At 36.8% G+C, this 25169-nt stretch overlaps 1 protein-coding gene and 1 pseudogene across 4 annotated transcripts; one reads left to right on the top strand and one right to left on the bottom strand.

The window, feature by feature from the left end:
* Positions 1 to 3400: 3400 nt before the first annotated feature.
* On the bottom strand, positions 3401 to 10099 carry LOC143608527 (protein NLP6-like; annotated as a pseudogene). Its single transcript, XR_013149277.1, has 5 exons — positions 9962 to 10099; positions 7580 to 8078; positions 7403 to 7450; positions 6567 to 7273; positions 3401 to 3752 (listed from the first exon to the last, which is right to left on the bottom strand). The product of XR_013149277.1 is annotated as a protein NLP6-like (transcript).
* Positions 10100 to 22134: 12035 nt separating this feature from the next.
* On the top strand, positions 22135 to 24682 carry LOC143608525 (uncharacterized). Of its 3 annotated transcripts, none has more exons than XM_077083540.1 (6): positions 22135 to 22235; positions 22646 to 23135; positions 23616 to 23778; positions 23887 to 24133; positions 24222 to 24362; positions 24461 to 24682. In XM_077083540.1, exons 2-6 carry the CDS (start codon positions 23073 to 23075, stop codon positions 24645 to 24647), a joined length of 801 nt encoding a protein of 266 aa, XP_076939655.1. In that variant the 5' UTR covers positions 22135 to 22235; positions 22646 to 23072; the 3' UTR covers positions 24648 to 24682. The 3 variants fall into 3 exon arrangements, with proteins under 3 accessions (XP_076939655.1, XP_076939657.1, XP_076939654.1); XM_077083542.1 differs by lacking the exon at positions 22135 to 22235 and adding an exon at positions 22292 to 22464; XM_077083539.1 differs by lacking the exon at positions 22135 to 22235 and having other exon boundaries at positions 22533 to 23135.
* The last annotated feature ends 487 nt before the right edge of the window (positions 24683 to 25169 follow it).

Below are 25169 nucleotides of genomic sequence, written 5' to 3'. Positions count from 1 at the left end.
CATTTATCTTTCCTCTCTTATGTTTATGATTTCGTTGACAAAAATATCAATTTTGAATGACAGGTTATCGATCATATCAAGAATGGGTCTGAGCTGGTTGATAACCTTGCTATCTTACTCAACACTTCTTCTCAATCCGGCCGCAAGGTTGGTTTTGAGGAAGGTGTGGAGTATACAAACGCTTAGCGATCTGTTAAGGAGCATCCGCTGCACGGGCTCAACGTTGCGAGGGAATATAATAATCGCATGAAGGAATACGACGATATGTCATTTCCAATTCAAGATAAGCTTCCTGAGTTTGCCGCAGCGGAGGATGGCGTTCAACACTTAAAAGGAATATTTGCAAGAATCTTCTGAAGATGCGACGTCTACTCCTCCCACTTCTCCAAAGCCGGATACTCCTCCTGCCCAAATTCAAGGTCCGGAAGATGCTGCTGCCCAAGACCCGTAGAATAGATATAATTGTACTTTTGTAATCTATCTTTTTCTTGTCATCTCTTTTGACTTAATATAAGAAGTTTTACCTTTTACACTTTGTTTTATGAATAATGTAAGTGTTAGATTTAGGATCTTCTTGTATGAGCCAATAAAGAATTTCAGAAGTTTAGTGACTAGCGAGTGGCTGATCATTTCTGGCACGTGGGCCAGGAATTTCCTTAATACGCAGGTCACTTCTGGTCCACAGGACAGGGATTTCCTTGCCACGCGGGTCTTTTTTAATACTTATACCAATGGTAAAATTGAGTGACGTGGCCACCTATGACACGCAGGTCAGGAATAAAACTTATTTGGAACATACCGCATGTTGCAACTTAACTGTTTGCTTTGATAGACATGGCACACATGCCTAATTAGATTACATCTTTCTTTACTAACTATCAGGACACGCATGCCAAAAATAAAAAGTAACGAAAGTACGGTTTACATATAGCATTTCTTTAACTGTGCAATATTCCAAGTTCTTGGAATTTCTATCCCATCTAATTTCTCCAACTTGTAAGCACCTTTCGATAATACTTCGTTCACTTTGTAAGGCCCTTCCCAAGTTGGGGCTAACTTGCCTGATGGTTCTTTCCTCGATGCCTCGTTGTTGCGGAAGACAAAATCTCCCACATCAAATTTACATTTCTGAACTCTTTAGTCATAATAGTTTTGCAAATGGTGTTTGTAATTGTGCTCTCGAATGAGTGTCAATTCTCTCCTTTCCTCAAGAAGGTTAAGATTCATCCGCAGTTCCTCTTCATTATTATCAGTGGAAAGCGTTCTTGCGGATGGAACCTCTATTTCAGCCGGGATCATAGCCTCGGTGCCGTATATCAAACTGAACGGTGTCTCTGAATTGCTTGTCTTCTTTTGAGTACGAAAAGCCCAAAGCACATCGGGTAATTCATCTACCCATACCGTTCGTTTGGTACCCAGTCTTGCTTAATTCCATTTTTAATGGTTTGATTGGCCCTCTCGACCTGACCATTGGCCTGCGGGTGGGCTACTGATGTGAACACTTGAGTTATCTGAAGTTCTTTCAACCATGCTTGAAGCCCACCATCCGCAAACTGGGTTCCATTATCACTGATCAATTCTCGCGGGAGGCCGAAACGACAAATAATGAATTCCCACAAGAATTTCTTGATGTTGGCTGCAGTAATGGAGGAAACTGGCTTAGCCTCCACCCACTTAGTGAAACAATCAATTGCCACAATTAAAAACTTGACGCGTCCCGAGGCTAGCTTCTGGGAATGGACCCATGATATCAATAGCTCACTTTTGGAACGGCCACCAGGATGTTACCGGCACTAACTCATTTTTTGGTCTTAGGGTATTGGATCCATATGCATCCATATGCATTCCCTACCACATGAATCACATTTTCTGATTTCTTGTATTGCGTCCATATGCATTCTCTACCATTAATACCCCGCACTAATGACTTTGGCCACAACCATCCTTGGGCCCGCGTGAAGACCACAAATGCCTTCATGGATTTCTATTATCAAATAGTTCGCATCCTCAGCGTCCACGCATCTCAGAAGTGAACCGAGGAAAGATCTGCGGTACAAAATACCATTCTTGTATTTGATAGTTTAAGGCTTTGTGTCTGATCTTCCAGGCCACCGTTTTTTCTTCCGGGAGTATTCCTGATGTTAGATAAGCAAAAATTGGTGTCATCCACGATTCGACGCTTGTTTGTATAACTAACACCTGATGTTGTAGGACAGGGGGGGATCAAGGACTTCAATGCAGATGTCTTTTGCAAAATGTTAAAAATTTGTTGAAGCTAATTTGCTAAGAGCATCCGCCGACTTGTTTTCACTTCTCTTGATGTGTATGACTTTGCAAGATGAAAATTGAAGAATCATGTCTTTTGCTTGCGAAAGGTATGAATCCATCACATCATTTTTTGCCTCGTATGTCCCGTTGATCTATCCGGCAATCAACATTGAGTCTACCCGTGCTTCCAAATGTTTTACCCCAAGTTTTTTGGCTATCCTCATACCTGCCAAGAAAGCTTCGTACTCTGCCTCATTGTTGGTACTTTTGAAGTCAATTTTATGGCATAAGTGAACTCGTGGCCCTTGGGATTAACCAATCTGATGCCTTCGCCATGTTCCGTTGCTCTTAGGAACAATGACTGGGTTTGCAACCCACGTTTGATACTGGTTTTCATGAATGATTCCAACATTCAACAGATCTTGGACTAGCTTGTTCGTTCATTGCTTTGGTTTGCTAAGGACCCATCTTTCACTTTTTCTTGACAATTGGCGTGAATGTCGGATTCACCCGCAGCTTGTGTTCCGCAATTCTTTTCGGGACGCCAGTCATGTCTGCGGGTTGCGAAGCGAAGGTGTCCAAATTTCTTGTCAATAATTGCTTTAAAAACGTCCTTACTATCTCAGAGATAGCAGGCCCAATCGTAGCTTTCTAATCTGGAATTTTTTTGTTCAATACCCACTTCTCTGGTTCGGTTCTTTCTGCTTGCTTCGGTACTTTACTTGGTTTTGGAATTTATGTTGTGAAGCAATGTCTGTTTATGTGGATGATTGCCACTCCAGTGGGGGTTGGAACTCCTACCGCACCGTGGGTTGTGGATGGATGAGCATTGAAGTCACCGATTGCTTCGCGCCCCAATATAACATCGTATTTTGACTTGGATGGTAAAACCAGGAATTCAACATCCTCGGTGCGTGAGTGAATTCCATCACTGAGTGTGACGGGAAAAGAGATCACCCATGCGGGTGCATTACTTCATATCCGAAGCCAGACACTGGCGCATGGATTGGCTTTAGCCTCGCCTTGTCTTCCTCGTCTAGTTGCTCAAAACACTTCTCATACATTATATCTAATGTACTTCCAGTATCAAAGAAAACATACTGTGAACGGTAGTAACCTATCAGGTCGGTGATTACTTGTTGCATGGACCTCCTTTAACCCGCAGGAAAATTACGGGTTCACTCTTCCATTCTTCATCATCCGTCTCTTGCCTTTTATTACCACTTATTCGTCCTCCTTGAATCATATGAACATTCAGATCCCTGACCTGCTTTTTAGGCATGCCATGATTGTCCTGTGCCGAAGCTTTGTTAATCCCTTGTCTCACATTTTTGACCAAGTGTTCTAACTTTCCAGAATTGACCGCTGCTTCAATCTCGTTCCTCAAAGTAACACACTCATCTGTGTTGTGACCAATATCGTCGTGAAACGTATAATGCTTTTTGAGATTGAGGAATGTTCTCTTCATGATCGGTTGAGGCTTTCTGAATTTCACATTTTCAGTGGTCAAAATTTCTGAGGAAGTCTTTGTCAACGGAGTCCAGTTGTTAGTATTCTGCGAATCTGCGTTGTAGCACTTTCTTTGTTTTTGTTGCTAATCAAAGTTCATGCGTCTGGTTGCTTCGAAACCTCCGTGGATGGTTGAAGTCTCGACCAAATTGAACCTCTGGCAGGTTTGTTTCCTCGTGCCCCTTGGAATTCAACCTGCGTTGCTTGCTTGGGACTCTCGAATCCCAATGTTTTCTCTGTCCTAGCGAAAAGTTTCGCGGCAGACATGATTTCGTCCTATGATTTAGGCATTCCATCTTTTCCCGTTAAGAAACGGATCAAAGCGTTACTCCACACGTTCTTGCGGAAGGCTCCCCTCAACATATCCTCACTAATTCCTCAAATGTTTAGACTTTCGTCATTAAACAGGGAAATGAAGTCTTCAATAGACTCATTGTCCCGCCTAACAACGTCTAGGATTTCAGAAGGATCACGAGTGTGCTTCTTTTGCTGACAGAAGTGTGGAGAGAATTTAGCCACGAGATCGTCCCAGCTCTTAATTTATGCATCCGACAATTTTTCAAACCATTCCTGCACTGCCCCCCGTTAATGTCAATGCAAACATGTGAAACCAATAGGGAAGAGTCCAACCACTGACTCCTCCTACTGACACAAAATTCAACAGGTGATCACTTGGATCTAACATTCCGTTGTACTTCCCTAAGGTAGTACGGATCTTCACGTTAACAGGGAACAGAGCAGTAGCAATGCGCGGAATGAACTTCAACTTCTCAGTGAATGCTGCGGGACGATATGGTTTTGTGAAACCTTCTTCCGCATCGCTGTAATACTCCGTATGGCGTACTATCGCATGCGGGCGACTAGTTTCCTCTATTCTATGGTCCTGGCTATCACCACTGAAGTAGCTGGCGTCGCCCCGTCAGTATGTCGGATCATAACTTTCATCGTACTCAATTATGCGGGAATTAAGTTTCCCGCACCATTGGACGACCTCTGTCACAATCTCTCAGTCTAGTTTGTTCCTCAGAAAACATCTCAGATAATCTCTTAGAAAATCTCTCTGTCAGTAGGCTTTCACGCATCTGGCTCCTCCGAACTGTTGGAGGAGGAGATGGAGATCTCCTAGGAATCTCATCATAGACCAAGATGCGAGCGCGGATTCATTCTTCACGAATCATGCGCTCGTCTTCAGCTAGGGCATTCTCTTATTGAATGCGTAACCATTCTTCAGGAGATTGAATTCCTTCAGATCTGGGTTTACGACGGTGAGATCTCCTGGAGCGGAATTATCATATCCGTCTTCCAACCCAATTCCGTGCGGGCTCGACGAGTTTCCATCGTTACATGTCCCAAGTCACCCGGAGTTGGACCTCTAGGTTCTTCGACACCGATAGTACGCCTAGCTATCGCCGGAGTTTCCGTCGGCCCTTGAAGAGATTGACTCATACCGTTCGGAACAACAAAAACTTTCACAATTCTAGCACAAGCACGGATGGCGCCGATGAAGAAACATGGATCTAATCCTTTCGGAGTTAGATCAATGAGTCCACAGGATACGGGTCAAATAGTTACCGACTAACTATACAAGTTCAATCTCCCAAGTTCAATGACAGAAACCTGCAAAACAACCACCGTGAGCTCGTTACGGGAAGGACAAGAGGGGGGGTGTCTTCCCGTAACCACCCTCCAGCGTGCGAATAAGTACAGTTCTTATTAAGAGAAAAGTACAAAGTATTGAGAGTAGGAGTGAAGTGTGAAAATGAATACCTCATGGAGAGTGTGAAGGTATTTATAGCCGAAGGGTTGGGGGAATATTATTGGTCCAGTTGTCCCTTTCTAAAATATACTTTCGTAACAACCTGGACACGTGTTCGCATATGACTGGGTGAGCTTATATGTCATGTGCATGGTTATAACAAACTCGCCACATGTCTAATTCTCATTGGTTGTTACGTCACGTGCTTTCCAAGGAAAGATATTGGTAAATCTTCTAGAAGGAAGTTAGTTAATTACAGTTGCCCTTCTGACGTCACCTTTTGGTCATCCTTGCGGGTGGGAATAGTACCCTGCGGATGACTTATGAGGGCCCTGGATCCTCCCGTATGTAATCTCTGGATCCTCCAGCATGTAATCTCTGAATCTTGTTATTGTTTTTCCTCTTACTTGAGTTATGCGGGTGATTAATATGTTCCGCGTGTGACTTTTGAGAGAGTCTTCTTTCACCCGCGGGTGGTTTTTAGGGATATTTGGGTGTTAGTACCCTACCTCTATACTCTTCCATAACAGATAATTGGAGACATCAAACAAAGGTGTCCGTATTAATCATCTAGATCTTTACTGGATTTGGTTTTACACGACTTTATATGGTCTACTTTTAAGGATACAAACATCGGTTTGAAAAGGTAAAGTGGTTACACAAGCTTGGTTTTGCAGCAACCTTCCGACAGACTGTCAGAATGATTAGACAAAATCGGTACAGAGGATTTGAGAAGAGTTTTTTCAACGTTGAAACGTGTGCACATTACAGAGGCCCGAATACATACACCCGATGGTCAGCTATGCAAAATAAGGAATATCTCAAATTACAGAAATATTGCAAGAAAAGTATCACAAGTCAATCAATACCATATTATGCAATACTCAATAATTAGTCTTAGAGATCAAAACCTCTAAACATGAAGCAACAGAAGACACGAAATTCTTGATTAGAATACCAAACTTTTACAGAAAACCAAAATTAATAGTATTTCTTATAACTCATCAGTTCTGTCACCATCCCTGTAACTCACCCGGCCTCGGTACATCCAGTTGACATCAATGACTGATCTGAACCTGATGGCGTGAAAATTTCATCCACAGAGTCCAAGGGTGTTTGGGTAACATCGGATCCCATGTTTACAGACTGATCTATAGGTGGTCCAACAACCTGTATCATTGAGGTGTCACCCAGTTCAAAACCAGATCCTATTGGAATGATCTGCTTCAGTGTTTGCACCATATTCAGTAGGAGCTTACTGTCTTTGATATCTGGCGGTAGAAAAAACTCCAACACATAGTCATCCCTGGCTTTAACACTACGCAAGTGGATTGCAAAGCAGCTGGTCAAACGATTCATGCGTGCATTGTGGACCAAAGGGTACTCTTCTACACTGAGTTCGGTTACATCTCTACAAAAGGAAGAACCATAGGATGACAATGCCTTGCCAACATAGCCAACGGAGCTGTCTAAGTGTCGCACTATGCATGCTTTTCTGAAAGACCACGCGCGCACGTATTTAACATGAAATGGTAGACCAGTTGTGAACATGCAGACTGTCCCGACACATCTAGTGTCAAAGCTACTACAGCTCTTCTGTATAACCTTTTCACGGGAAACGAAACTAGTGTGCTGGGACACAGCCCATGTCTGAGCAAGCGGTACATTGTGGATTTCGCACATCATTTTCAGAATTTCAAAGATTTTAATGTGATCCTTTTGCCTGCCTTCATCAGGAACCTGTGTATAAAACAGATCTCTCACATAAAAACTCCAAAGCATGGAAGAATTACTATAAACACAACTCTGCACAAATATTAAACCTGAGTGATAGAATATTATATTATAAATCAGCATGGCCCAACTCACATATAAAGCAGGAAAATCAAACCCCTGTTGACTTGTCAGATTCACTTTCTGCAAAATGACAACAATTTGGAAATGGCGGTTACAAAAGCGTAAAGCACTATACAACGGAAAAAATTACTGAACCAAACAACCAACTACAAGAGATATATCATCAAAACTGGGAGGAAAGATTGAAACCTTAAGTGCATCGTGGATGTTTTTAACCTCATAAGCATAACTTGTATATGTTGTAGACGTTGTCAAAAGCTCAAGGACACTAACACATAATTTTGTAGTCAAATCAAAAACTGGTAAAGCCAAATATCCATTGAGATTGCACCGATTCGCACTCTCTTTTTGTGGAAAGTGTTTCAGTGTGCAGTTATATATATATCAAAACTCCACTCTGGCAATCCAAGTCTGAATACTCGAGCCGCAGGACTACAGTCCTCTTCTTCATGATCCTTGCTCTCAGAAACCAGCCGGTACGAACGAAGCCCTTCATTGTCCACCCCAAGGCCATATGGTTGATCTTCAGTAGTAAGTAACTGGTGCTTCCCAATCCCATCCTCATGAGGCCACCAAAACTGGATCAGTATATGTTGCTCCCAGAAAGTTAAGACCTTTAGTGCAGCTTCTATCTTGTCCTGTACATTTTGATGATTTGGGTCAACGCTGGCAGCTCCCAGCTCCGAACCTACGGTTTAGACAATCCATGAAAAAAAGAAAACCAAGATCATCTATAGTCTAGAGAAGAAAAGGTCACAACTATGATTAGACGCTTTGAAAACAAAGTTTCAAGTTTAATAGATGGAGAGTGTAAACCATTATATATAAGGGTTCAGAGATACAAAATATACACGTTTATCATTGACAACTACAGGATGTTTGTATGTGTGTATATATACATGAGTCCAAGTTTAAACCAACAAAGAAAAAAGTGCATACTTCAATATGTAAGATAAATGTATAATAAATCCTAACTATTATCATATATTAACTTTATTCATTATCCCATACAATATAAACACAAGTTATCAAAAAAGCATAGTTTTTTCCCAAACTAGTGTTGGTGGGAAAAATACTTACTAAAATGGTGTTTATAAATTAATATTTACCAAAATAGTGTTATTGAAAGTATTTTTTATTTCTCACTCTAAATCTTATTGGGTAAAGTAACCATAACATGTCTCTAATCTCTATTATTGTAACATTAACTTATATTCAAAATACATAATTTTTTGTATATATTTAGTTTAATACATACTATTAATTTTAAAGAAACCCTAAATTAGCGTATATAATTAATTACACTCGATTTATCTATCTAATTTTCCAATCACACATTGGTTCTAAATTTGAGTCATTTATCTTTTCATTTCATTCGAATAATCTGTCTCGTGGGGTGCCCCCATTTTTCTCAAGTTCACAAATTATTTCTTCTGTTAATTTGAGATTTAATACTTTGGATGGTTGCTTAATATTTTAGTTGCATTCACTGGGCATTTTGAAAAAAAATGATGGTATACACTAAATTCATTTAATTTTGATACAATTAACAAAAGTTGGTTAGAACTTCGTTTACAATAATTCGTTTACACTAAATTCATTGAAATAAATCTTTTCAATGATTTAATTTAAACTGGTTTGATTTTCGAGTTTCACCCACCTCTCGTTCCATGTGATTTTCAATCTTAATAATGAAAGTGTTAGAGATTATAAGGATAAGATAAAATGAAAATAAAATAAAATAAAATAAAACAAATAACTAACTTCAGTTATATTAATCGAAAGATAAGTGCTAAACACATTAAAATTGATTTTTAATTAATACCATGTATAAAATCTGAAATATAAATTCAGCGCATTTATATATGTATAGTATGTATATTGTTTTAGCCTTTTAGGATTTATTTAAAAAGAGGAGTATAAATTTTAAAAATAGAGAAATGTATATTTGTATAAAAAATTATTTTAGATTTAAGTTAATTCTATTCCTCTTTAAAATAAAAAGAAAAGAGATATCTTGATCTATATTAGTTTTACCCAATAATATTTGGAGTGAGAAATACAAAAATCTTACAATAACACTATTTTAGTAAATACTTTTCTTACCAACACTCTTTTGGGAAAAAATTCCATAAAAGCAATTTGTAATGTTACACCATTAATTTTTCTCCATAATCTCAATATAAGTTTTTACCGACCACAGGGTCGTTTTGCAAATTGTAGACCTTTACCGCTTTGCTGATTTGTAAACACCAAAAACAAGACTTACCATTTACACAGATTCAACCCAACCCAATTTAATCCCACCCAATTTAAGGTCATTACCACTAACAAAGCATATCATTTCACAGATGAAATAGCTGAATTCTATACAACTAAGATGTATCTTTTAATGATAATAATAGCAATCTAAACTACTAATACATGCTTAATTAAATCATGCAACACTAGGTGGCTTGTATCTGCAAACTGAAACTATGACATGCTTCTTTCTACACACAGACAAGTTAACAAGGAAGTAAGACAAAAAGATGTGCTGATGAATAAGATATATGGAGCGGAGCTACTCACATTGCTTATTTTCTCTAAACACTAAAAGTGATGTCATGTATCTCGAATCACAAGAACATGGATTGGTCAGTTGTCTTGCAGAAGACGCCTCTATCCGCGAAACTGTCCTCAAATCCTTATCTTTATAATCGACTGGCTCGAACTGTTAGGATTAAACGCACACACGAACTGAACACGACACGAAAGCAATAACGAACACGAGGATTTAACATGGTCGGTCTAAACTGACCTACGTCCACGGGTGGCAACTATGTATATCTTTTATTGAGTGACAATGATTACAAGCAAATAACAATCATATATATAGAGATGCAACTAGGGTTAGTATCTTATTAAACAAGAAATCCAAACTGGTTTTCTTAATCCAATGTCGATCTGGAACTGTAACTGAAACACGACCTGCGCTCCCACTGTCACGATGTTCTCTGACTGATTTAACCTTCCTAGCTCGTTCATCCTGAATCTTCACTTTGGCTCTGGGTTTGTTACTTGCAAAACGAACCTTCTTCTGCCCACGAGATTCTGTGAACCGGACTTTGTCTTTCAACAAAACTGGATCCACTCCTTTCGGTGACATATCGACCATATACAACGAACCCATTTTCTTGCCACGAGCAACAACGAGATTCCCTTTTACTACTTTCCACTGCCCATTCCCGAACTTAACATCGTAACCCTGGTCATCCAACTGCCCAACTGAAATCAAACGTTTCTTCAAACTCGGAATAACCCTAACATCTTTCAAAGTCCAAGAAGTACCTGCTGAAGTGATCAAATCAACATCTCCCATACCTGTAACCTCTAGAATATCATCATTCGCAAGTCGAACCTTTCCAAAATCCCCAACCTTAAGATTCTTCATCGTTTCACTACAGTGAGTGGCATGAAACGATGCACCAGAATCCATCACCCAAGCATCAACGTTATCCTCAACACTAAGAACGTAAAACTCATCCTCTGGGCATTCTTCTGCAGTGTTGACTTCTGTAACGTTCACCTCCTTCTTACCATTCGGACACTGATTCCTGAAGTGTCCCTTCTCTTTACAACCCCAACATTCAATATCATTATGAGTCCTAGACTGACTCCTCTTCCTACTCCCACCGCCTCGTTGTTTTCCCCTACCTCTTCCTTCTGTGACTAATATATTACTTGATGATTCACATGAATTTCTGCGTCTTGAATCTTCTCCAAGAATCAAATCCCGAATCCCATCAAAAGTAATTATTATAGACGAACTACAAACTGCAGTCACTGTTTGCGGCCAACTGTCGGGCAAAGAGGATAACAATAAAGGACCTTGAACTTCATCATCAAACTTAATGCCGACTGAAACTAAGCGGGAGAGATTCGAGTTAAGATTATTAATATGCGTTGTAACTGACCCACCCTCTTTCATTCGAGTTGTCACTAGCTCTCTGATAAGATAGACCTTATTCGCTACCGAAGGCTTCTCATACATGTTGGATAGTGCGTCCATCATACCACGGGCTGTGGTTTCTTTCATGACGTTAAACGCCACATCTTCCGAAAACGACAATGTAATACAAGCCCTAGCTTTCTTGTCTAACTTCTTCCACTCTGCTTCTGACAACTTTTCAGGTTTTTCATCCTCAAACACTACATCCAAGTCTTTCTGACAAAGTAGTGCCTCAATCTGCATCTTCCACCAACCAAACTTCTGTCCATCAAACTTATGTATCGAAACCTTTCCGTCTTCTGCCATGACAATGACTAAAACGAAAAAATGGATAAAAACAGAGAGAGACACAGCAACACGAGCCTGAACTTAACAGTTGTTCTACTGAACTCTGTTAAACAGTCAACCTATTTAAACGCAACGGTATAACGAACTGAAAATCAGAAACTGAAACAATAATACATGACAAACGCGGTTGGCGTTGGCATTAGTTTTGATTTCTTTAACGCTTCTTCTGATTGACAACGGTTCTTCAACAAAAATAGAATCTTGATTCAACTGTTATTGGCTCGTACTATGCAAAGTATGATCTCGACCCGACCCAAATATTTCCGGTTAAACTGCTCAAGAATTTGGCCCACACAAATTAAGCAAATTAGTTGGGCCTACTACCTTAATTTATGGCCCAAAGGAAATAACAATTTGGTTGAAGAAGAGTTTATAGGCCCACAATATAAAACAAATGAGCTCCTGTCCAATTTATTTACGTGGTCCAAAAGAGAACAAACTCTAGGTTTCCAACAAAATGGGAAATCAATTCCCTTGTCGAGGTCTTCTCTTGCAGCAGTGATAAACCAGTGGTGATGCAATTATTTAATAGCTTTCAACAAAATAAAAAGGACAGAACCTGAAATAAGCCACGGATCGTCGACGACTGGGTATGGCGGAACCCTATCTGACGATCACCCTTTCCTAATACGCGGCAATCAGAACCTACCGACGGTCAACAAAACTTGAACGGCAGCTACTGGTGGCGACGGCGAGCGCAACAGGTTCAACGTGTTCTTCGCGTGATCCAAACCTAAGCTCTGATACCACTTGTTAGGATTAAACGCACACACGAACTGAACACGACACGAAAGCAATAACGAACACGAGGATTTAACGTGGTTCGATCTAAACTGACCTACGTCCACGGGTGGCAACTAGGTATATCTTTTATTGAGTGGCAATGATTACAAGCACATAACAATCATATATATAGAGATGCAACTAGGGTTAGTATCTTATTAAACAAGAAATCCAAACCGGGCCGGGCTTGCCCTTTGGACTTCAAATAATAAACCGGGCCTACACCGAAAGGCCTACGAAACCCAACACGAACCTCCTCTTCAGACGCGTTGGATACATTTCAGCTTCTTGATTTCTATACCGCTGCACAAGTAAGAACTAAGAACCCATTTGATCAAGCAGAATATAAGTACTAAATGTACAAGAGGCCTAAAACATAAAGGCGCTGTTTCAAAATGATGTATAATGAAACAGGACACATTAATAAGTGTTTCGAATGATACTAAGCTTAAACTAGCAAAGGAACACATATCATTTTGTCAGCAGTTTCTAATATCACATCACAATCATGTCTTTTGACACCATTGACCATTCTCAACCACTTAAGTGTAATACAGAATAGCAAGGGTAAACGACAACTAAAAGTTAATGATAGAATTATAACACTTAGCAAGAGATCAAGACGGGTAAGAGTTGAAAACCAAACATACAACAAACATACAAAATACTCCAAACGCGGGCCTGAAAAATCCAAACGCGGAAAAATACGTCTCTCATCTTTTATCCTATTTCTCTACCTTATGGGTTCTTTTACTAATCTCCACGTTTATTATATATCGTTCTTCCTAATTCTATCAGTTCTGGACTTCCAAAGGAAGGTAAATTGATGTGGAATTTCACATTTGTATAATTACAATTCAGATATGTATTTATTAACTAGTATGGTAAATCAGGTAACAGAGTAAGCCAACAGAAACAACTAACTTACTGATTCAAGAAAACCAGACTAATAAATTAGTTAGCCCTACCATAAGCACCCGTTAAATGATCAAATGCCACGTCAGCAATTCCGTCTTTATAACGTATAAGAAATCCCCTTTAATATTACACTACAGATCAAATTGACTATCAATTAGAGTAATATAGACTAATCTAACAAACATCATATCCAGTTGACCAATTATTTCCTAATTATACCACATGTGTCTCGAAAGGGGGACAAAAGTGGGGAGCATAAAAGTAACAACAAAACATCATTTATAATGCCAAAATATCAAACTTTACTTAAGAAACGCATAGATCCATTTACGGATGAATATTATTATATATACGCGATCAAAAGTATAATCGTCAAATGATGATGATTGATTATAAGATAAGCACATAGTAAGTTCATCAAGAAAGAAAGAAAGAAAGAATCGAAAATAGGTTACCTAGATGAGGAAGGCGTTGCTGAATGAAACCCAGGAGGAAGGAGAATTGGGAAATTGGACAGTGACACGCAGCCATCGAAGTTAAAGGCAGCAGAGTATAGCAGGGTTTTACGATAATTGTGACTAGATTCCGAATCTAACTGGATGTTCCGTACTTCTAGAATGTCCTATGCGTACGTGTGCGTTTGTTTGACGGAATTTTTTTTAAAGAAACTGAACTTGGAAATGGAATTTGAATTAGAATTGGAATGGAATGTTTGAAAATCTCTTTCATGTGTCGTTGATAAACTTGATGGAATTGGTATTGCTAAATTTTGTTCATCTCCATTCAATCTATAAACATATAATAATAAAAAAAATCTAAAAAATTGAAAAAATAAATAAATAATCAAAAATAAAAATATAAAATAACTAAACACACTAATCAATCATTGATAAAAAAATAAAAAAAAAAGATGATAATAATAATAATAATAATAATAATAATAATAATAAATTATTACAATCAGCATGGACTGTAGAAATTGAAGAAGATAATTTCATATTGAACCTTGTTTAAGCAATTGAAGCTACTTACCACTCCGGTATTAGTGAAGAAATGAAGCAAACTCAATTCTGACTAGTTGTGGATGAACGCAGGTGGACGGAACCACGATGGTGGAGCAGGAGCACGATGGTGGAACACGGCGGCGGAAGATGACGCCAGTGGAGTCGACGGCCGAGGAGGCACAATGAAAGAAAAACGTGAAGAAAAGATGCTAGGTAAGGGGTTTTGAAACAATCATGTGTCTTTTGTAACAATCCTCCAAAAGAGATAGGATTTGAAATCCCATGAAAGTTGGGATTTGATAGGATTTAGTTTCCATTCTAATTCCGTTCTTCATTGAAACGAACATACCATTTTGTGGGATTTTAAATCCCATTCCGTCGAATTTCGGCAAATTTCGCAAAACGAACAGGACCAAAGAATGTCATATGTTTATCATGTGGGTCAGCGGCTTTAAGTTTGGAAAAATATCAATCTTTATCATATCCTTAAGAAAGTTTACTTTTTCAAAATTAGAAACTATAGTTCAATTTAAACAAAACTAGTACTTAGCCCCGTGCTTTGTAACGGGATTGTTAAATCAAATAATAAAAAATATGTAAAAACGTTAAACTACAAATGTTTTGCAGGTCGACGTGAATTCATTCTGTATCGGCTTACGGATTTAGAACAAAATCCTTCAATGATAAAATACAACAAATTATCATATGTAAAACAAAAAAAAGACGTTACGTTACAGCTACGGATTTATGCGAGTTCAGTTGACAGCGGCGGTACCGACTCTCACCCAAATCAAAGGTTTAATGTATAGTTTTTTAGGTATTATAAGTTTAAAGAAAAGTAAAATAAATGAAGTAAAAAACAGTTGATAGTGTGGGGAAAAACATAATTGAATAATACATAATAAAATAAAGGTTAAGTAATAAAATAGTAAAAGTGCTTTAATGTCTTTAATTGTTATAGTTTTGTATAATAATAAAACAATAAGACATGTACTAATAAGCTACAGGAAATTGAATAGTGACTTTGTGAGGAGAACCAAATCTCCTTTTCAATATATATAATAATAGCAAACGAACTAATATTTGATCTTAACATTATATTAGATATGCAATATGGAGAAACTAATATATATATATATAGGTAAAGGATGAAATACGAAAATCTTTTATCGTACAATAGGTACGCGAGTGTCTGGAGCGTCCATATTCAATAACCATCCTAACCTAAAATCACAATTACGCGAGCCGGCCTCCTTCAACCTCTTCTCCCGTCGATTCCGTCCACCTTCACCATCGCCGTTCAACGATTCCATTCATCATCCACCTTCACGACCACCATCTTCTTCCGACACAACCATCGATCGTTGCTCACATGTCAGTTGATTAAATTGCCCAATTGAAATTGAAATTGTTGAACTAATTGATCAATTAAACTTTGAAGTTGGTCCAATTAATCATCAATTTGAAGTTTCAATTAATCAATTTTGAGTTTTTGAAGAAACCCAGTTGACGTTCCATATTTTGTTCATATGGTCGAATCAATGATCAAATTAACAGTCGATTGATGATTGTTTGATGATTATGAGATTATATGAAGTGATTTCAGTGTTCAATTTCATGTTTACACGTGTTTAATTTCTTTTTTTTTTTGTTAGTTTTAGATGTTCTGAACAACCAGAACTTCTAAACTTTTTATCAGAACTTCTAAACTTTTTTGAACACTCAGAACTTCTTAGAACTTCTAAACTTTTTATTAAACAACCTGAACTTCTTAGAACGTATTAGAATGTTTAAAGATGTTCTTTTTTTTGAACACCCAGTGCTTCGTTGAATGTATTAGAACGTTTAAAGATGTTCTTTTTTGGTCCAAATGTTTAAAGGTATTCAGTTATGTTTCAGAACGTTTAAACATAATATTTTGAACCCTAATCAGAGCTCGATTGAGTGCGTTATTTCTGCAATTCCATAATTGATTGATGAATCTAAATGCTTCTACACATCAATTCGATTGACTAAATCATCATTTTGGTGTTTATTTTGGTCAAAACGTTTAAACTTTGAGCAGAGCGTTTAAACATGAACCCTAATCAGAGCTCAATTAAGTGTGTTAATCTGTATTTTCATAATCGATTGATGATTCTAAAGCCTCTTACACATCAATTCGATTGATTAAATCATCAATTTTTGATCAATTTGAAGATTTTTAATGTTCAGTGACGTTCTTTTCAGTTCTGGGTTTTGACTTTTGAGATTTCATACTGTAAGTTGTGATTAGACTTTAGAAATTGGATGAGATAGATTAAGGAGTTTTGAATTTGGATCGGAATCGATTTTAAATCGATGAATTTGATCGCGAACTACTGTTTGGGTTATTTACCAAACTGCCATTGTGTGAAATTGAAATCGATGACCAACAGTGTCGCGTACGTAATGTACGATAAGTCATTATTGTACAATAACTCACCCCTATATATATATAGGGGTGGGTTATAATAAAAAGAAATAGTTTCCTAGGAAGACTAAGAATAAATCATAGTCATTGGATCATATCAATCAATAGTTGAGATTTAAAATTACCAAAAACCGTCATAGTTTCCTACAATTACTCTTTCAACATTATAACCGACGTAGTTTCCTAGAATTATTCTTTCACCATAGGTTTTAATGCCAAATGTCAAAATTCTATTGGTTCTTACCATTCCTAGGAAACAACTTCTTTTTATTTGAACCATTATATATATATATAGATAGATAGATAAATGATCCAATACAATAATGGTTTATCATACATTACGTACGCGACTCGTATCCCCGTCGATTTTCAATTTAACACGGTGGCAGTTTTGTAATTTTCATCAAATCTGATCCACTGCTCTAATCGATTCCGTCCACTTTCATCGTCACCATTCAACAATCTTCATCGTACAACGATTTCGTCCACTGTCGAAGCCACCATCCACAATCATCATACATCGTCGTCTATTATTTGTTCACAGGTTTGTTAATATTTTGATAAAATTGAAATTGAAATTGAAGATTGAAATTGATGAACATAATTCATCAATTAACCTTTAAATTGATCTAATTAATCATCAATTTGAAGATTCGGTCGATTATTTTTTTCAGTTTTTAGTGGGTTATGCTTGAACGTTTAAACTCTTTTACCCGAACGTTTAAACTTTGTTGCCTGAACGTTTAAAGGTTTAAACTTTTTTGCCTGAACACTTAAAGGTTTAACATTTGAACGTTTTAAAGTTTTGTGTTTCTGGGTGTTCAAAACTTAGAATTTCAGTACAAAAAGTTTAGAAGTTCTGAACTTTAGCTGTTTAATTTTTTTTGTTAGTTTAGAAGTTATGTTGAGAAGTTCTGAACTTTTAAACTTTTTTGAACACCCAGAACTTCTTAGAACGTTTAAAGATGTTCATTTTTTTTAACACCCAGAACTTCATTGAAAGTATTAGAACGTTTAAAGATGTTCATTTTTTTTTGAACACCCAAAACTTCATTGAACGTATCAGAACGTTTATAGGTTTTCAGTTTTGTTTCAGAATGTTTAAACATAATATTTTGAACCCTAATCAGAGCTCGATTGAGTGCATTATTTCTGCAATTTCATAATCGATTGATGAATTTAAATACTTCTACACATCAATTCGATTGATTAAATCATCATTTTGGTGTTCATATTGGTTAGAACATTTAAACTTTGAGCAGAACGTTTAAACATGAACCCTAATCATAGCTCAATTAAGTGTGTTAATCTGTATTTTCATAATCGATTGATGATTCTAAAGTCTCTTACACATCAATTCGATTGATTAACTCATCAATTTTTATCAATTTGAAGATTTTTAATGTTCAGTGACGTTCTATTTCAATTTTGGTTTTTGACTTTTTGAGATATCATACTGTAAGTTGTGATTAAAGTTTAGAAATTGGATGAGATAGATTAAGGAGTTCAGAATTTGGATTGGAATCGATATTAAATCGATGAATTTGATCGCGAACTACTGTTTGGGTTATTTACGAAACTGCCACCGCGTGAAATTAACATCGACGTTCACAAAACTCGCGTACCTAATGTATGATAACTGATTATTGTACGTTAACTTCCTCCTATATATATATATATATATATATATATATATATAGAAAAAGGTTAAAATAAAAATAAGGAGTTTCCTAAGAATGGTAAGAACCTACAAAATTTTGACATTTGGCATTACAAATGATGGTGAAAGGACAATTCTAGGAAACTATGTCGGTTATTGGTAATTTTAAATCTCAACCATAGATTAACATGATCCAATGACTATGATTTATTCCTAGTCTTCCTAGGAAACTACTTATTTTTAGGATAACCCTCCCCTATAGTGAAAAGATCCAATACACTAATCCTTAACGTACATTAACGTACGCGAATCCCGTTTTTCACGAATCGATCCATGAAATCACATCCCAACATCTCGGAATCGTCAATACGTATCCAATTAATCATTGGTTAACCGAAAAAAACAGTTTTAGATCGTTAATCGATCAATTTTTTACTTTTTTCACGAAGACCGTTTTTTGAGCGTTTTAGGTTTTTGCCTTTGAACGTCTCGCTTACCTCTCGTACGTTAAGGCATTAGCGTACAGTATCTCTACCCTATATATATATAACACAAATATGAAACTGTAAGTCAATGGTGGATGTAAAATGATCCCTTTTGCATGCATAGTTGAAATTGATATCTATCTGAACCCCTTAATTAAGAAAAATGGACCAGGTTCTGTTAGTTCACGACAGCATGTGATGATTATTATATTTTAGAATGTGTAACATCCCGATTTCACGTAAGCACATGTTCGAATTCATATAAAATTTAGCATGCAAAGGGATTAAGAAGGGGATTCTATAAAATTTGGATAATAATCTTTGGAGTTTAAGTTGCCGCTTAATTGAATTTGGAAGGCTATTTTAAAGTTATAATTAATTCCCTATGTAACCTAACCATGTGTTACGCCCCCGCCTTCACTACCTTGACGCACGCATTCAAGACTAGAGTTGGGGTTTTAGTTTCTAATTGCTATATTATGAAATTTCAGATTCTTGATCCCCCGGCCATCAGCGTTAAACTCAACCGGTGTCATCGACTTGGTTCCATCGACTATTAGGTTCATGGTGTTCTCGGGATTGCAACGCGCCCTAGCACCAATGCTAGTTGTTGACTTCTATGGGATTTGTTTTGGCCTTAGGTTCGTTAGTGTCTTGTTTCTTCCAAATGTTTATTTATGGTGATCGAGCTCTACGAGCCCACTCAGAGGCGGCCCAACCATTTTGATAGCCTAAAGGAATAAAATATTCGGGGCCTTATTAAGAAAAAAAATATAATGTGTTTCTACTTTTTAATTTTTTATTTATTCAACTTCACATTTAATTAATTAGATGAACAAATTAAATATTAGACCAAAATAGTTTCATTTATCTTTGGCACTTTCTTTATAACAAAAGTTTGTACATGGCAATTTTAGTTTGTCTCTTTAAAGAAACCAGACAAAATATACATGTTTTGAAACACGACATGAAAATAACACGATTGAAAGATACTGAAAAATTTTGTGGATGACACCATATACATTGGACATTTTCAATATGAGCATTGACGATTGTTATGTTCATATATCATCCTAATTTTATACAATAATGAACGTCATAACTACTATAATATAATGTTAAAATTTAATCTTTTTAACTCAAAATATTTTGGTTGCAATTGAAATCTAAATGTAGGATTAATCTTTATTATAAGAAAAATAAAAAGTATTTAAAGCATTAGCTAAAATTATTGAATTAATCATTTTTCTAGAAAAATAAATGTAGGATTTGAGCTGATTCCAAAAACCAGATTTAAGGGAGAGATTGACGAGGTTTAATCCCTGGTGACCCAAAATAAAAACATAACCCTTAACCACTACACCAGAGCGGTTCATCTAAACAGGATTCAACTTAAAATTTTATATATAAAATATACTTTTTTATATTTCTTAAAATTGGGGCCTCAAAATTTTATGGGCCTAAAGCCCTTGCTTTAGTTTATAACATATACGGGCCGGCCCTGAGCCCACTTTTACATGTTTTACTATTTTAGGGCTGATATACGTGCTCATTGAATGTGATTACTAAGACTATTTGTTGATTGAATAATATAGATATGAAGAATATATATATATATATATATATATATATATATATATATATATATATGTATATACTTACGTGCTTATAGTTTCATGTAAGCAAATAAAGAGTTACGATTTTATGAATGTGCGGTGCGTTTTATGAATGAGCTTTATCTGTGACGTATGATTGTTATTCTTATTATTTGATGTTATATGTTTATGGTTTGACGGTCCAAGCATGGGTCGGGTCATTGATTGGTCTCTCACGAGACATAGAGTAGTCTCTCACGAGACGTAGATTGGTCTCTCACGAGACATAAAGAAGTCAGGGCTGTCTCCGGTGGAGTTAACTCAAGTTAGGGTTCCGTGCCACCACTTGGATAATTAAAGCCTTTAATTTAGATGAAAGAATTTAGATGAAAGTTAGATAAAAAAACATACTAGCCAAATGATGAAAGGTTAGACTGAAGTTAGAGAAAAAAATACATAGATGAAAATTACCCTTAAGCTACTTGAAAAGACTATATTCGGTATTAGCTGTTTTGCTTTGTAACAATAAAATTCGAAAAAGGTTTTGAATTCTTGTTTTGTTTAAGCCTCCAAAAGGGGTGTACCGGCCCTGAGAGAAGTCCCCTATTCGTTATGTGACTTAGTTTTTGGACTGTCCTTGGGGCAAATATGGACCCATTATGACCCTGCACTTCGACTATATGATGCTATGGTATCAAGATTTATTTATTGAAAGCTTACTTTATTTAAAATTAGAACTCATTTAACAAAGCTGGTTTTTTAGCATGTATATCAGATTGATTTCAGGTGCTTAGACGGGGACTTAGATCTTTTGGCTATTGCAGAAGTTACGTGTGTTCCCTGAAGAACTGACATTCCATTTTCAACAGTATGACCTCCCGGGTTGGGGTCATACAGAATGACTAAATTATGATTTTACCCTCAGCTTCCTTATATCTCTGTTACTGAAGTAGTGATAAAACTTGACAGGTTTGTGTGTGGTTGGATATTGACTTAATTTAAATGCTTATCAGACTTCCATTAACACTAGATTCTTAGAATAAATCAATAGAAAACGCAATTGTTTATATTTATAATATAGACTGTCAATGGTGGATGCAAAATGAACCTTTTCACATGCATTTTTGGAATTTCTTTTCCATTATAAACCTTATCTTCCCATGATTTCATTTTGAACCACTCAATTAAGAAAAGTGATCCTTGCTCTGCTCCGGTTCTTTTAATCATAACTATACAGTTCACTAGAGTACCTGTGGATAAAAGAACACTTATTCACCTTGAACAGATCTGAAGAAGTTCAAATCACAACTTCACTTGAAGATCTGGTTAATATGGCCCTCTCTACCAAGAATAATGACAAGGTGCAAACTACTCCAGCTGCTTACTGGAAATTTGAGCTTTCACTTGATGACTCTGAGTCCTTCCGGCGTGATCCAAATATAAACTGTAAGTTTAACACCCGGTGTGCAATAATTGTTAGCTGTACTTTCTCATTAGTCTTCATATATTCTCTCCCTTTTCTTCAATGATTCTTCGAAGTGTTAAATTTCAGATCCAAAAGTGGATCTAACAACCTCCATCGTTTTCGTGTTAACTACTCGTAATATATGTATGCTTTCTAATTGATTCCCAGCCTGGGATGTGATATTTGGTTGTTTTATTCTCGATTTGATTAGGGGAAACTGGGAATTGAATTTTATTGTTCAGATAGGATTTGAATCAGATCCTGGTTCAGGCCTATTAGATCTTTGATTTATGTTCTAAAAACTCTCTTGTTAGTTCCTTTGAGCTTCTCAAACCATTCAAGATATGTTTCTTGAGCTGCTTGCATTAAACAAGTTAAGATTCAACCGTTGCAATTGTTGTAATGAATTTAATTATACAGCTTCCCTCTAGAAACCTTTTGTGTCCATTGCCATAGCCCATAAACCTCCTAAACTTATTTTTCAGAAGTTATAGTAGCTGTTATAGTCATCGTTTAAGTTCATATATTGTCCTTATAGCTTGTATACCTTGCAGATATTTGTGTTCCTACAACTATAGAATTCAAGAAAAAGATAATTTCTCTACTTGAAACTCTAATAGTTCTTCCACGCCAATGTGTTCTTGTTCAGTATTGGGCCTCAAAAGAAATTGGAAACATATTTGTGCTTACTACAACATGTCAGCCTTTTGGTATTTCTGGGAGCAACAAAGAACTTGAGTCATACTGGAAAGCGTGTTCAGACCACAAACTCTATGTACATCCTACGAAAGGTGTAGCAATTGGTCTTCCTGGTCAGGTATTCCTGAACTGTACTCCTGAGCAGACTCAAAATGTGCATGATAAATACCCTAAAGATCATGTCCTCCATGTGAAGCTGCTATTTTTAGAAATAAGAAGTGGGGATGCTTTGGGGTGCTTGTAATTGACGCTGATACATGTGTTGGTGTGCTTGAATTTGTCATGGATACACCAACAGGTTCTAATTATGACAAAGATATTGGTTTAGTTTGCACTGCACTTGAGGTTTGTCCCATCCTTATCTACATGTTTTGCACACACACATATATAGAACTAATACTAAATTCCAATGCTTATACATTTAAGATCCTAAAAAGTTATAAGATCCTGAAAAGTTATAATTTCCAAATGTGCAGTTTATTTCATAACTAATGCATTTGGTTGTATATAAAATTATAACTGGAACTGAACCCCTTACAACTAAATGATCAGAAATAATTCTAATGGCTAGCATATTAGAAGCTTTTTTGATGTGCTATCCGAAAGGGATTATTGAATATTAGGTGGGTTAGGTAATGGGTTAAAACGGGTAAATTATTTCGCTTAAATCACAAAAATTTTGTAGTGTTCACCGCAAAGAAATTTAGAAAGGCCACATTTTCAAGTTTGCTTTAGGCCTCAAGATTGATTGAGCTGCTCCTGCATCTATGGTCTAGCATTGTTAGATCCAATATTAAGCGTTCAAATCTCTTGCTTGTCTTGCAGCACGCTGGTTTTCAACCTTCAACCCAAGCCAACCCCCCAATAATTACTAATATCAATGGCCGAAAAAGGTCCCGCAAAACAAGCTCATCTGAGTTTACAAGTTACTCTCGTCTAGCGCAACATTTTGGACTGAGTAGTGCTGAGGCTGCAGTCAAGCTTGGAGGTAACTTCTTCATATTACCCACACATAAGCATATAGCTAAGCTGATTACAACTATTACAAGTATTAAAAATTATTAAGTTTTTTTTACTTACACTTGTCCATCTTCAGAAACTACAGGCAAACGAGTAAAACGAGGTACCTTTAGAAATTCTTGTAGATACGTCCGAATTACTGAATGGCCATGGATACCAAAGCGTAGGACTACCAGAGCTTCTTCTGGTCATGAAACTCAAGTTAATCCAACCACATCTGGAACTAGTTCTTTTAGAGCTGCTGTTGCTACAGAAAACAGTTATTTTGGAACCCTAACTGCTACAGAGTATATGGCCTCCTTTTCTTCTTTTATCCCCAGTCGGTATGTCATTTCAAATCTTGCACGTTCATTTGGTTATGGAACATTGGACTCATTTACAATGTATACATCAATTTCAATTCCATTGTAGGGATACTACCACCGAAGCATCTCCCTTCGAGAATATAATGACTCAAATAGAAGCAGATGATACTAGTTCTTTGGTAAATCCATATGCTACAGAGTACATGGGATCAAGTACTAGCTCTTTTGGAAGTCCGGTTGCTACAGAGTATGTGTAGACCTTTCTTTCATTTCAAAATAGTAATATGCATTTGGTTTTGGGACGTTGAAATCATTAAATATAAATCTTCGTCAATTATGTTTTAGGGACGTTGGAGCATTTCTCTCTGAATCTCTGACCAATCAAACAGCATGTGGTGATGGTGATGCTGTTTCCATGCAAGATTTTGAAGAAATGGAATATCAAGGTAACAATGAAGATCTTGATCTCAACAGCTTCGCTGACAGGCTTTTTGATTTTGAAAAATGGATCACCCATAACATACCATATTAAGGAAAATTAGCAGGGAAAAAATGAAACTAGATCTATAGTTTGCGTATCTTGTTTGTTACTTGTTAGAGATAAACTCTTGAGTTATAATAATTGAATACTCCATTTGGAAGTCATCTGTAATGTTGCAAGATGTTTTGAATGAAATATACAAAGAATTTTTTTTTTGATGTTTTCCTTATTTATAGTTTTGTATCAATAGTTATACCCCTTATTATTTTGTTTTTGTGAGAATTAGGGTGTTTGTTTTTTCACAAAAGATCTTCCTGTCTGTGCCACGCAGAGATTTAGGTTTGCAAATTGTTTGTTTTTAAGAAGCATTTCATTAAAAAAGTGTGCGCGCCCTCTTTTTCGCGCAAACATGGACCACTCACTTCTCAAATCTTTTAACATCTTCTCATTCCATCAGTTCTCTTAAAACCCTAGCCCCCTTTCTTCAAAACTCCATTTCCCTCACTCCCTTCCCCCTCCACCTCCAGCCAGCCGTCGCCCCCTTCCTCCTCCACCTCCGGCCATCCGTCGCCC

This window comes from Bidens hawaiensis, unplaced genomic scaffold (genome assembly GCF_021521415.1).
Source record: "Bidens hawaiensis isolate Kalapana, Puna unplaced genomic scaffold, B.hawaiensis_p1.1 tig00419393_1, whole genome shotgun sequence".
Taxonomy (NCBI): Eukaryota; Viridiplantae; Streptophyta; class Magnoliopsida; order Asterales; family Asteraceae; genus Bidens; species Bidens hawaiensis.
This window is presented reverse-complemented; position numbering and strand designations above follow the sequence as displayed.